Source organism: Neofelis nebulosa, chromosome 9 (genome assembly GCF_028018385.1).
Source record: "Neofelis nebulosa isolate mNeoNeb1 chromosome 9, mNeoNeb1.pri, whole genome shotgun sequence".
Taxonomy (NCBI): domain Eukaryota; kingdom Metazoa; phylum Chordata; class Mammalia; order Carnivora; family Felidae; genus Neofelis; species Neofelis nebulosa.
Window position 1 is genome coordinate 111,875,059 of NC_080790.1, and position 12,449 is coordinate 111,887,507.

The 12,449-nt window shown below is 48.9% G+C and overlaps 1 protein-coding gene across 4 annotated transcripts in view; it reads left to right on the plus strand.

The window, feature by feature from the left end:
* The window catches only part of UBOX5 (U-box domain containing 5), a 38,293-nt gene extending 26,691 nt beyond the window's left edge, over window positions 1-11,602 (plus strand). For 3 of the 4 annotated variants that reach the window (XM_058685069.1, XM_058685071.1, XM_058685070.1), the window contains exons 2-5: window positions 3,278-3,372; window positions 4,993-6,193; window positions 8,301-8,462; window positions 10,858-11,602. In XM_058685069.1, coding sequence (XP_058541052.1) covers window positions 3,319-3,372; window positions 4,993-6,193; window positions 8,301-8,462; window positions 10,858-11,066 — 1,626 coding nt within the window. In that variant the 5' untranslated portion in view covers window positions 3,278-3,318 and the 3' untranslated portion in view covers window positions 11,067-11,602. The remainder of the gene's footprint in view (window positions 1-3,277; window positions 3,373-4,992; window positions 6,194-8,300; window positions 8,463-10,857) is intronic. The other variant, XM_058685072.1, reaches the window with a different exon arrangement.
* Window positions 11,603-12,449: the final 847 nt, after the last annotated feature.

Genomic DNA, 12,449 nt, shown 5'->3' on the forward strand with positions numbered 1-12,449 from the left:
ATTCCTCATACATTCATTTTTGAGTTATTGTGGAGAACAAGAAAAATATCAGAAGCTGGAGACATTTTCCCTAGGGGAAAAAAAAAATTCTGTAAACTAGTCCATGTTGATTCCAGACCAGATTCTAGAATATTCTGACAGAGGGATGGCATATATGCCTCAAACAGTGAGAAGTACTAAGAATTTCAACACAGGTTCACAAAGAACAGGAGACTTTAGGCCAAGGGTCTCCACTCCATCAGGTTCATCTCATCAGGTTCATTGATCTTTTTCTTCCAGTTTTATAATTATCTTGTAATGTTCTTTCTATTGTCCTGAACTTACAGTCAAAAATAATACAGGGGCGTCTGGATGGCTCCCTCGGTTAAGCATCCGACTTCAGCTCAGGTCATGATCTCGCAGCTCTTGAGTTCAAGCCCTGCATCAGGCTCTGTGCTGACCGCTCAGCTTCAGATTCTGTGTCTCCCTCTCTCTCTGTCCCTCCCTGCTTGTTGTCTGTCTGTCTCTCTCTCAAAATAAACATTAAAAAAAAGTTAAGAAAAAAATAGAAACATATGCATTACTTTTTAAAAAACAACATGTGTGTGTGCATTTATGTGTGTACAGGTATGTACACATTCATATACATACAAATGCTATAACTGTAATATAAAGGAGGTTTTTAAGTGTGATAATAAAATTTGTTCTCATGTGTAAATATTTGGTTATGACCATATTGGAAGGCATAATGAAGTTATCAGAAGCTATTACTAATATGTAGAATCACCTAGAATGTGGACTGCTACAAGTGTAGACTGTCAGATGTGTTAGCATCACTCTTGGTGAGGCGGTTGTCAGAAACGGTCAATATCTCTTTGGAAAAATCTGATCTGAACAAAACAAAGTACAATCTTCCTGTGATCTGCATAGAAGTTCCCTTTTTAGGAAATTAGCATGTATTAAAACCATGTTAAAAAAATATTTTGTGTCTATATGTAAAACTCTGAGTTGGGGCGAGGCTGACGTAATAAACATTTAAAGGTCCCATGCCAGACCTTCACTGTGTGGAAACAGCCTGCTAAAATGTTGCATGATGCCGAATGTGCCTGGCCTCCATGTGGCACCTATTGATCATGATAACACAGACCCCAGAGGGTGACCCTTTCCCTGTTGGGCTAACGAAAGAGTTTTTCATGGCCTTCTCTGCCAGATGGAAAAGCGTAGACTGGCTGGCTGGCCTCACCCAAGAGGTTCAGAGCCATTGGCAAGGCCTGCTGGCAGGAGAGATATTTCTGGTGGCTTCCCTGCTTCTCTACAAAGACTACCAAAGGCTGTTGGACATTGATCTTTGCTTTTCTTCCAGTTTTATTGAGCTATTAATTGACATATCACATTGAATAAGTTTAAGATGTACCACATAATGATTCAGTATTTGTATATATTACATAATGCTTACTGTAGTAAGTTAACATCTATCACCTCACGTAGTTACAGCTTATTTTCTTGTGATGAGAACTTTTAAGGTCTACTCTCAGCAGCTCTCAAATATACACTGCAGTATTGTTAACTGTAGTCACCATGCTGTACATCACCTTCTCAGAACTTACAACTACAGGGGCACCTGGGTGGCTCAGTTGGTTAAGCGTCCGACTTCGGCTCGGGTCATGATATCACGGTTTGTCGGTTCAAACCCCGCATCGGGCTCTGACAGCTCGGAGCCTGGGGCCTCCTTTGGATTCTGTGTCTCCCTCTCTCTCTGCCCCTCTCACGCTCACGCTCTCTGTCTCTCTTAAAAATAAACATTAAAAAAATTTGCGGGGCGCCTGGGTGGCGCAGTCGGTTACGCGTCTGACTTCAGCCAGGTCACGATCTCACGGTCCGTGAGTTCGAGCCCCGCGTCAGGCTCTGGGCTGACGGCTCGGAGCCTGGAGCCTGTTTCCGATTCTGTGTCTCCCTCTCTCTCTGCCCCTCCCCCGTTCATGCTCTGTCTCTCTCTGTCCCAAAAATAAATAAAAAACGTTGAAAAAAAAATTTTTTAAAAAAAAAAAAAATTTGCTTGTAAGTTTTTTTTTTAATGTTTATTTATTTTTGAGACAGAGAGAAACAGAGCATGAATGGGGGAGGGTCAGAGAGAGAGGAAGACACAGAATCCGAAGCAGGCCCCAGACTCCAAGCTGTCAGCACAGAGCCTGACACGGGGCTTGAACTCACAGACTATGAGATCATGACCGGATGAAGTCGGACGCTTAACTGACTGAGCCACCCAGGCACCCCTAAAAAAAATTTTTTTTAAAGAAATTCTATAACTACATGTTGGTACATTTTGACCACCTTCACCCATTTCCCCCCAGCCTGGACGTTGGTCGTTAAAATGTTGTTTGGACTAGATGTCCTTTTAAGATGCTTTCCAAGTCTGGGGATTTCTGTTTCTCAATGATGATGTTTTGGACTCTTCCAATTGTTTTCATGTTAATAAGAAAATGCAATCACAGGGCGCCTGGGTGGCTCAGTCAGTTAAGCGTCCAACTCTCGGTTTCAGCTCAGGTCATGATCTCATGGTTTGTGGGTTTGAGCCCCGTGTCAGTGTCTGCACTAACAGTGTGGAGCCTGCTTGGAGTTCTCTCTACCTCTCCCTGCCCCTCTCCTGCTCACATGTGTGCTCATGCTCGCTCTCTCTCTCTCTCTCTCTCTCTCTCTCATAAATAAATAAATAAATAAACAAACAAACAAACAAACTTTAAAAGAAAAAAATTGACAGGTGTTAAATGACAAAGATGTCTAGTACTATGATTTCTGCAACCTTTTCCGTTCTAAACCCTCTGGCTGAGTAGTTCTGTTCTTTCTCTGAGCTCTGCCACTTCTGACCCTCCTTTTCCTGTGGGGAGCGCCTTGCAGAGCTGTTGCCTCCACTGGGTCCAGCTGTCAGCCAGAGGACCCGCAGTCTTGGCCAACCTGCTCAGGCTGCAGGAGAAGGCTCCTCTGGGGGGGGCACCCGGCTGTGTCAGTTGGAAGAGTGTGCATCTCTTGATCTCGGGGTGGTGAATTTGAGCCCCACGGTGGGTGTACAGATTACTTAAATACATAAAGAAAAAAAAAAAAAAAGAAGCTCCTGTGCAATTTTTTGGTGACTCCTTTTCCCCGGCATCACAGGTACGATACAGTGAGACTGTATAGACCATGGCCGTGTGCGTGAGAGTCTTTGTTACCCTGTTTGATTCTCTTCCCATAGGAATCAACTCCTAAAAGTTTAGAATTGAACTTTGACATGTCTAATATCAAGCTTTATTTTTTATTCAAGGCTATTTCTGATGCTTGGAAGCTACCCTTTCAACCACAAAGATGGTCATAAATCTTTGCCTCCCACAGTTCAGACCAAGAATTTACTGCAACAAGGTAAACAAAACAAGTATATGCACATAAATATGCAATGGCTATTTTTCGTGCTTTTCCCCATGTCTTGCCTTGTGTATGTGGACTTAATTTAGGTGTAATGTGCTTTCACCTTCACTGTTTTAAATCCTACCAGGTGATATTTAGGTAAGCATTGGCCAGGATGTACCCCTAGAATCATGCAGCACTGTTACAAGGGGAGCTGTGGCTCATTTTCTGGAGGGTCGTGTTCATTGTGCTCCTCCCTCTGATGATAAAATTTAATTCTACTCAAAGTCACAGCGAAGGTAGAAATACTGTCTCCCCCAGTATTCCTCTCGCTTACTTCTCGTGCTAGAAATAATGACTTGTATTTGTTATTTGGATTCCTTCTTCTTTATTTGAACCAAGTTGCTTTGCCTTTTGTGCAAAGGAGGTTATCTTTCCACAGCCCGGAGCAAGGAGTAAGGAAACTGCAAAAAGAGAATTGAGCCGTCCTTTAGTTTTGAGCTTCTGCACACAGCATGCTGTTTCAGGTTCCCAGATTGCTAGCCTGATGTCTTTGAACAGAGACACAGGCTTCCTCCGCCATCTGAAAAGAACATTCTTATGAAACCTTTCGCAGGCTGAAATGGCGTAAAATGAATATCCACTGCCTTCCGGAAGTTCATTTACAAGAGATCTACATTAGTGTGATACCAAAACTTTTTTTTGTAAAAGTAAAAATTCTCTTTGGATTTCTTTTGGTTAGCAAATACAGGTGCTAATATAGGTCTTATGTAAAAGCAAAGTGGTGTGATAGGAACTTTCAGAAAGAGGGAGGCATACCTGTATCTTAAAATTTCCACTGGTTATAACAAATATTAGGAATATTAAGAGGGGGAGAAGTTACTCACAATCCCACCCCCTAGCATATTCACTGCTCTAGATTTCGTATAGTCTTTTGTGGTCCTTGTTGGTGAACACACTTTTTTTTTTTTTTAATGTTTATTTATTTTGAGAAAGAGAGAAAGCATGAGCAGGGGATGGGCAGAGAGAGAAGAGAGAGAATCCCAAGCAGGCTCCATGCTCGGTGCAGAGCCTGATGTGGGGCTCGATCTCATGACAATGAGATCATGACTTAAACTGATATCAAGAGTCAGATGCTTAACTGACTGAACCACCCAGGTGCCCCCACACTTTTGTTTTTGACCAAGTTCCCTCAGTCATAGATTCACTATGGAAATTTAATAATTGATAGAGTCCAAATACAAAATTAAGAACTGTAATGAACATCTTTGTTTTCCCCTAAATATCTGTGGTTTCATCCTCTACAATAAAAAAACACTAGTATAGCTGTCCTTTTTTCTCACAGACATTATTTTGAAGGGATTTTTGTTTGGATTGAGCAGACTTTTGTTGCTTGTATTTTTCAAGGATGGGCAGTACTTGGGGACACGGTTGCCCTCAGCCCTTGACCTGATAACCTTGAGTGCCTCCCCGCAAAAAAGCCCTGATGAATTCAGTATAATAGAGGAAAGTTTAAATGAGGAACTTAAGACTTTCTTTAAATAATTGTCTAAAAAGTAGCAAATTCTTGAAATCTAGTTGTCTTCATTTGGATCTCATCAAGTGAATGCGTGTCTTATTTGTCATTAACTCTAGATATCAGCTGATGGTTATGAAGTAGAAAATCTCATCTCTGAAGACCTGACAAAGAGAAGTCATGGTTTTAGGACAGAGTATTTCATTAAGCCACCGGTCTACGTGATAGTTTCCTTTCCCTTCAGTGTGGAAATCTGTAGGATTAACATAGACCTCACAGCTGGGGGAGGCCAGAATGTCACCGGCCTGGAAATGTACACATCTGCCTTATCCAGCAGAGCATCTTGGAATGCCCCCGAGTGTCGGACCCCGGGCCCCGCTGAGCCGTCCATCCCAGACAAGGAGGCGTTCACCTTAGTAGGCAAAGTCTTATTGAAAAACCAGAGCCAAGTGGTGTTTAGTCACAGGGGCTTCAAGGCCAGGCCACCTTTTGGCCCAATGGACGCCACACTCCCCTCTCCTGCTGTTGTGGCACAGGAGCTCTGGAATAAAGGGGCTCTTTCCCTTAGCCACGTGGTCCATCTCAAGATCTGTATCACCCACGTGACAGGCAGCGGTATCCCTTGCATCAAACGATTGGAAGTGTGGGGTCAGCCAGCTAAAACCTGCTCTCAGGAGGTGATAGACAGTGTCCTGCTGGTTGCCTCAGAGAGCCTCCCTCAGGACTTGACTCTGCAGGCCCCAGCCTTGCCCATGGAGAGTGACTGTGATCCCGGAAGCCTGTCTGAGGGCCAGCAGGCCCCCTCCAGCCTGCAGGAGCTAGCCGAGGTGATTCAGGATGTGCCTGAGGAGTTCCTGGATCCCATCACCCTGGAGATCATGCCTTGCCCCATGCTGTTGCCTTCAGGCAAGGTCATCGACCAGAGCACGCTGGAAAAGTGTAACCGCAGCGAAGCCGCCTGGGGCCGAGTGCCCAGTGACCCTTTCACGGGGGTAGCCTTTACTCCACACTCCCAGCCCCTGCCTCACCCCTCCCTGAAGGCCCGGATCGACCATTTCCTGCTCCAGCACTCCATTCCAGGCTGCCATCTGCTTGGGAGAGCACAGACTGCGTTGGCAGTGACACCTTCTTCCATTGCTCTGCCCTCTCGGAAAAGGAAGATGGAGCAGACTGAACATGCCCCGGACAGTAGCCTTGGGGTAAACGCTTCCTGTTTTTCTACCACAAGCCTTCTGGTCTCACCCACTACCTCAGAGCACACCGCTAAGAAAATGAAAGCTGCCAGTGAACTTGGGCTGACACATATGGACTGCTCAACAGGTAATCCACGCCCTGCTTCCATGTCCGCTGCCCTCCGTGTGCTTCCCAGGTGACGTGTGGCACTATTGCCCTGTGCTTTATGTTTTGCCGTCTTAAGTTATCCCAAAACTTACTGGCTTAAAGCACCACACATTCATTATCTCCTAGCTTCTCTGGTCAGGAAGCCAGGATAGTTCGGCTGGGTCACCTGCTGCGGGGTCTTCTCCAGCTGCTGTCAAAGTGTTGGCTGGGGCTGCAGCCACTTCATGGCTTGACTGGGGAAGGATTCACTTGTAAGCTCATTCCTGTGATTGTTACAGGATTCGGTTCCTGGCTGAACTATTGTTCCGAGGGCCTCTCTTCCCTGTTGGCTGGTCTTGGCTGGTGGCCAGCAGACTCAGTCTGTCCTCAGTTCCTTGCCACATGGGCCTCTCAAGGGCAGCACATAACACGGTAGCTGTGTAAGCACAAGATGGAAGTCATAGTCTTATATTACCTAATTGTGGAAGTGGCATCCCTTCATTTTTGCTTTATTCTGTTAGAAGCAAGTCACTAAGTCTGGCCCACACTCAAGGGGAAGGGGGTACCCTAGGGCATGAGTCTCTGGAGGTGGGTCTCATTGGGAGCCATTTCAGACACTCTCCCACACCTTTGATTCCTATTTTATTCAGTCATGTTTTTAAATGTTTTTAATTCAGTGTTTTTATCTAAGATTGGTGGTTGAATTTTGTCTAATGCCTTTTCAATATCAGTGGAGATGGTACTATGATTTTTCATCCTTAGATCTTTTAGTGTGAAAAAATACATTAATAGGCTTCTTAATATTCAACCGTTATTACATTCCTGGAAAACTTCATTTGGTCATGCTTCTTTTAATGTTCTGCTTGGTTCTGTTTGCTAGCGTTTTATTTTGGATAAATAATTTGAACTGTCGTGTACACATACCATCTCTGGTCATGTTTTGTTACCAAAGATTTGTGTGCTCCATAAGAAGAATTAAGACATTTTCCTGTACTCAACTTTAGAACAATGTAAGAGTATTAGAATAATTTCCTCTTTCCATATTTGGTAGAATTTGCCCATGATTGTTAGTGCCTGGTGCTTTTGGAGATAACTCTTTGACACTTTCTTTTTCCTTATGAAAATAAATCTGTTTAGATTTTATCATTCTTGTAATATCCTCTCTTACTGTAAAAGCCCTATGCAAATAGTGCACTTAAAGGTTACATCTGTGTCTTCTCTGGTTTTGAGTATAGATGTTAGTCAACATGACCCCTGGAAACTCCTGGAAGCATCTGAGGTGCAGTGGGGTGAGACAAAGAAAGATCCTTAGACCCTGATGTCTGTAAGGTCAGGTTTGTTGGTGATATAGGACCATGCTGACCTGTGCTTCAAGGCCCCAAGCAAGTCCTGCACACTGTAGACAAAATGTTCTACTCCCTACTTTGGGGCAGTTTTGTGAACCCTGATACCAGGCAGGTCTCTGGGTTCTTTCGTGGACAGCTGTCTCACTCTCCCATTGCCTTCACCCTCAGCCTACTGCTTGGCTTTCTGTGAACCACACAGCAAAGGTCCCTTAGATAGTGGAGTGGGCAGAGTGAGGTCTTTGTCATTCTACTTGGTAATGACCACTTTGCTTTACTCAGCAGGAGAGAGAGGACGCAAATGCCCAGAGAGTGCAGGCCAGCAAACCCGCAGGGCGGGGAGGGTGGGGGCCCCAGAAGGGAGGAGATGAGGAAAAGCTGCTGGCGAGGGAATGGACAGGGAGCAGGGGCACAATGGTGGGCACCTCCTTGGCCTGCGAGGAGACCTTCTGAAAGTAGGGTGCAGTTCTGCAAGTGAGCCACAAGGTGGCCCAGGCCTGCCCAGAAATCTTTCCAGGAGGACGAAAGCTAGAGCTGGCCCAGAAACCCTGAAAGTGGTGTGGGATGGGTAGGAACGTCCCCAAGGCTTTGACTGCTGGTACTCCATCATCACAATCCACTAGCAGACGTCAGGGAGGAGTTTCTTTACATCTGCGTCCATTTGAAGTTAGAAGTACCGTTCTTGTGGTCCTCCAAGGACTTATTGCTTGGTCTTTTTTGCTGAACCTCTCTCTGGATATCGTGGTCTGTGCATCTCTTGTCAGGTCCCGTGTCCCACGAGCAGAAGCTGTCACAGAGCTTGGAAGTTGCCTTGACATCGACTCTTGGCTCCATGCCCTCCTTCACGGCTCGGCTGACCCGGGGACAGCTCCAACAGCTCGGCACAAGAGAGAGCAGCACCTCCTGGAGGCCAGGCGCCGCCTCGGGTAACTGGGGCCCCATCCGTCTCGCCAGAGCCCGGGAGCAGAAGCCTGGGCCCTGCCTCTGGGGCTCCTGGGACCGCCATGCCCAGCCTCCTTAGTGCCAGCAGCCAGCACCCGGGCCTCAGGGAGAACTCTGTCTCTTTCCTTTTCCAGGGGGAGCTGAGGTGCTCCTGTGAAGTTTAACTCTTCACAAGGAGAGCTTTCTCTAGTTAACTCTTGGTAATTCTGTGGACTTAGGGCTTGGCAACTCTGCAGTGTTTTTGATAAGATCTAATATTAATTGTTCTGTCCTGAGGACTTTTGTTTCCCCTCCTTTGGTTAGTTTTCAGATCCAGTCTGTCTCCCATCTGACAGCTGGGCAGTTTATTTTAAGGAAGTGTGGAGAGAAGCTTGGGGGTTGTCTCCTTCGTCCCTTCCTGTTAACAGTTTCACTGGTGTTTAGAATAGAGCTGTAGCAGCTTTTGACTGAGGCAGTTTTTGCCCACAGTGAACCTGGGACCACATTAGATGATAGAATCAGTTAGGATACAAGGTGAGAGAACATGCCGGAATGCTAGGCAATTTTTACAAGATGAAGCCTGAAGGAGCCCGTGATAAGGTGTATGCTCGATTCTTGTTGCCCATCCAGAGCCAGGCCATTCTTACCTCTTCTTCTTCTCATCCACACCTCCCTGTCTCTCTTGTTTCCATCCTGACCATCGCCAAGAACCTTCTCGTCCAGGTGGCCGGAGGTTTCCACGGCTCCAGACGCAGTGGTTGTTCTCCCTTCCCTTCCCAGCAGTGTCTGATGCGGCTTGCCAGCCCCTCCTTCCTGAAACCCCTTCTCTCTTGGCCTTTCGGATCCTGCGCTCTTTTTCTCCCTCTTTTCACTGTCCCTTTGCAATTTCCACTTCTGACTCCTCTTCCAGACTCTGGTCCTGCAAACTCTTCTCTGCCCTGCCATCCCAGAGAGAACCCGCTGGCCAGTGACTGCCCATGCTCCCCGCTGTGGCTCCTTCCTCTCCTTGGAACTCAGACCCTGGCCTCCCTGACAGCTGCCTGGCACCTCCATGTGGGAAACCCCTGGATAGATGTTGAGTGAAGTTCTAACTCAGAACTGCAGACACGCCCCATCACCCCATTGCTAGTAAAGAGCAGCATCTTCTCTTGGGTCAGGCCTGTAACGTGGAGATTGTCCTTGGTGTCCTTCAGCCTTCCTGACATCCGTTCATCCTCAAGTCCTGTACGTACTCTTCCAAAGTGGATCTCCGAGCACTCTGCTGCCACCCTGTCCCCTGTGCCGTCCCCTTCCCAGCCCCTCCCTGTCTCTTTCAGCAGCCCTGCTGCTCCCGCACAGCCACTCTCACCTGTAATGTCCACCGGCGCATGGCACTTCACTTCTTAGACTCCTCCCAGGGCATCCCACTGATCCTGGAACAAAGTCTAAGCCCCTGCCGCTGGTGAAGTCCTGCGCACCCCAGCCTGCCCCCTTTGTAGCCTCACCTGAAGCCAGTCTCCGCCATCACAGCTCTGTGTCCTGTCTTTCTTTAATGGACCAGCCATTCCTTTTTTTTTTTTTTTGCTTTGGTTTGGTTTCGGACCAACCATTCTTTGTACTTGCTGTCCCTCTCTTTCTGCATGGCCGGCCTCTTTTTTTCCCCTAAGAGACCACCCTTGCCCTCTCCAGAGGGGTGTGGAGTGGGGACAAAGCAGCCTCCTTAGGCTAGGGCCACAAGAGAAGGAAGCGCAGCAGGTGCAGCTTGGGGAGGCAGTGGCAGGACGTGGCCACTGCGGCCCTCATTCAGGGAGGCCCTGCGGGAAGCAGGGAAAGAGGGAGCCTGCAGCACAGGAAGGGGATTGACAGGTCAGGAGGGGCTGCCAGGCTGAAGAGAAGAAGCAGGTGCCAGGCTCAGTGGGTAACTCAGACCTCAGGCCTGCCCACGTGGTGCCCTCCCTCCTCCTTGGACCTGCCCAACCCTGCTACACCTGCTCGCTGTCTGCTGTCTCCTTTCTTGGGTCGTCTCGCCTTTCTTGTAGTTTATGTTATCAGGATGAGCTTGTGCCTCACTCTGACCGTAGCAGCCTGTTCCAGGGGGAAGCAAATCCTGCTCAGAGACTGGGAGGGAGGGCTCAGTGCGGTCCGCTTGCCTTCAGAAGCCAGCTTTTCTTGGGCACTCACTGGAGCACCAAGATTCGATGATTGAGGGGAGGTCTCCCAGGTGTCCTGGCTCCCCAACACCCTCTCCTCCCAGAGCAGCCAGAAGTGGCCCCAGGAGGGATAAAGCCATGCCGCTGAAGGGGTGGAGGGTGGGGAAGCTTCTTGTCCCACTTCAGGTTCATGCCCTGCCATCAGGACGGAGCCTGGACCAGGGGACAGCTTTCGCCTCACCTTGGCCTATTTTCCTCCCTGATTTACCAGAGCAGCCTGGGAGCATCCCGGGGCCCGAATGTGCCTCCTGCAAAAGAGCGTTTTCTCCCTACTTCAAAAAGGAGCCTGTGTACCAGCTCCCCTGTGGCCACCTCCTATGCCGGCCCTGCCTGGGTGAGAAGCAGCGCTCCCTGCCCATGACGTGCACAGCCTGCCAGAGGCCATTTGCCAGCCAGGACGTGCTGCGTGTCCACTTCTGAGTGACCGGCTCCAACCTGAGAAGACCTGTCGATGGGAGGAGCTGAGGGAGTGTGTGTGTGGGGTTGGGGGGCACGATCCCCTGAAGTCAGGCCAAATCCCAAGCACAGAGGGGCCCTTTCTTCCCCAGGGGCTTTCCCTGCCTCCTTCCAGAGTGTAGCACCCGGGCCAGAGCACAGGGGAGGGGCGCTCCACTCCTGCTCAAGTGGCAATAGGGTAACAAAGCCATAGTTTGGGCTGGGAGGGATAGGGGATGTATCCCTGCCCTCCTGTGCCTCCCTGCCACCCCCCTGCCAGAGCCCAGGGCCTGTTAGAGCCAGCCCCACCCTGCCAAGGGCACCCCGAGTTGTCTGCACACACACCCCAGCCCTGCAGGATGGACCCGAGTGGAGCATGAGAGACCATGGCTTGAGAGCTCAAGGACAGCCTCCGCCCGTGGGGTCACCTAGAGTGTTCCGTGGCTGGAGTCTGCGGTGAGTGACTCAGCCCCCGACTGGCAGACGACTCTGAGCCTTAATAAAGCGATGGTTGACGTCTGTCCTCTGTGGACTTCCTCCTGACAGAGTGCCTGTCAGTGTCGTCATACTTTTGTCCCCACCGGCACCCACACAAAGTGGGACCATCATAAGGGCAGCCTCAAGCAGTCAGTGCAACCCTGTCTAGCTGCAATTCAGGTCAATGGCCTGAAGGGACGAGAAGTCACGTTTTCGATGCTTGGCATGTGTGAGGGTTTGCACGTGGGTGTGCACGCAGGGTGGGTTGGGCACCCTCCCTTGGGCCGGTGTGGCACAGGCTTCCCTCATCTTGGCGGAGCCTGTGCACTGCCCTCTGAGAACAGAGCTTTTCTGCACGGGGCCCATTCTGGGAAAAGTGCTTGTTTATAGGCTGCATTGTTTTCATTCAAAATTCAGTTCTGTGGCATCCCCGAGGGAACGTATGTATTCCTACAACTGTTTACTGTGTGGAAGAGGTTCTACTCCCTGGAAGGACGGCAGTGAGAAAATGCACCAGGCTGTTCCCCGTGCCGTGGAGGATGTCAGGAGGGAGTTCACCTTGAGTCCTCAGGGCCATAAGCTGCCCAGAAATCCCAGCCGCCTGCTCCCCTCCCCTCCCACAGGCCTGCAGCTCATGCTCCAGGGGGACCCCAGGGATTGACCCCGGGAAGGAGGGAGCTGATTAAAAACTCAGATTCTTGAGTCCGGGGAATTTAGAGATCTGGGGGTGGGGTTAGAGATTCCGGGGGTATTTGTGCTCCTCAAAGGAAATTCCTTCCCTTGACACAGCCTCACTTGAGACTTCAGAGTCTGCACTGCTGGCCTTTCCTCTGAGCTGCTCTTTGGCTTCAAATGGCCTGGCCTTACCCTCCTTGCTTGTGTTCTAAGAAA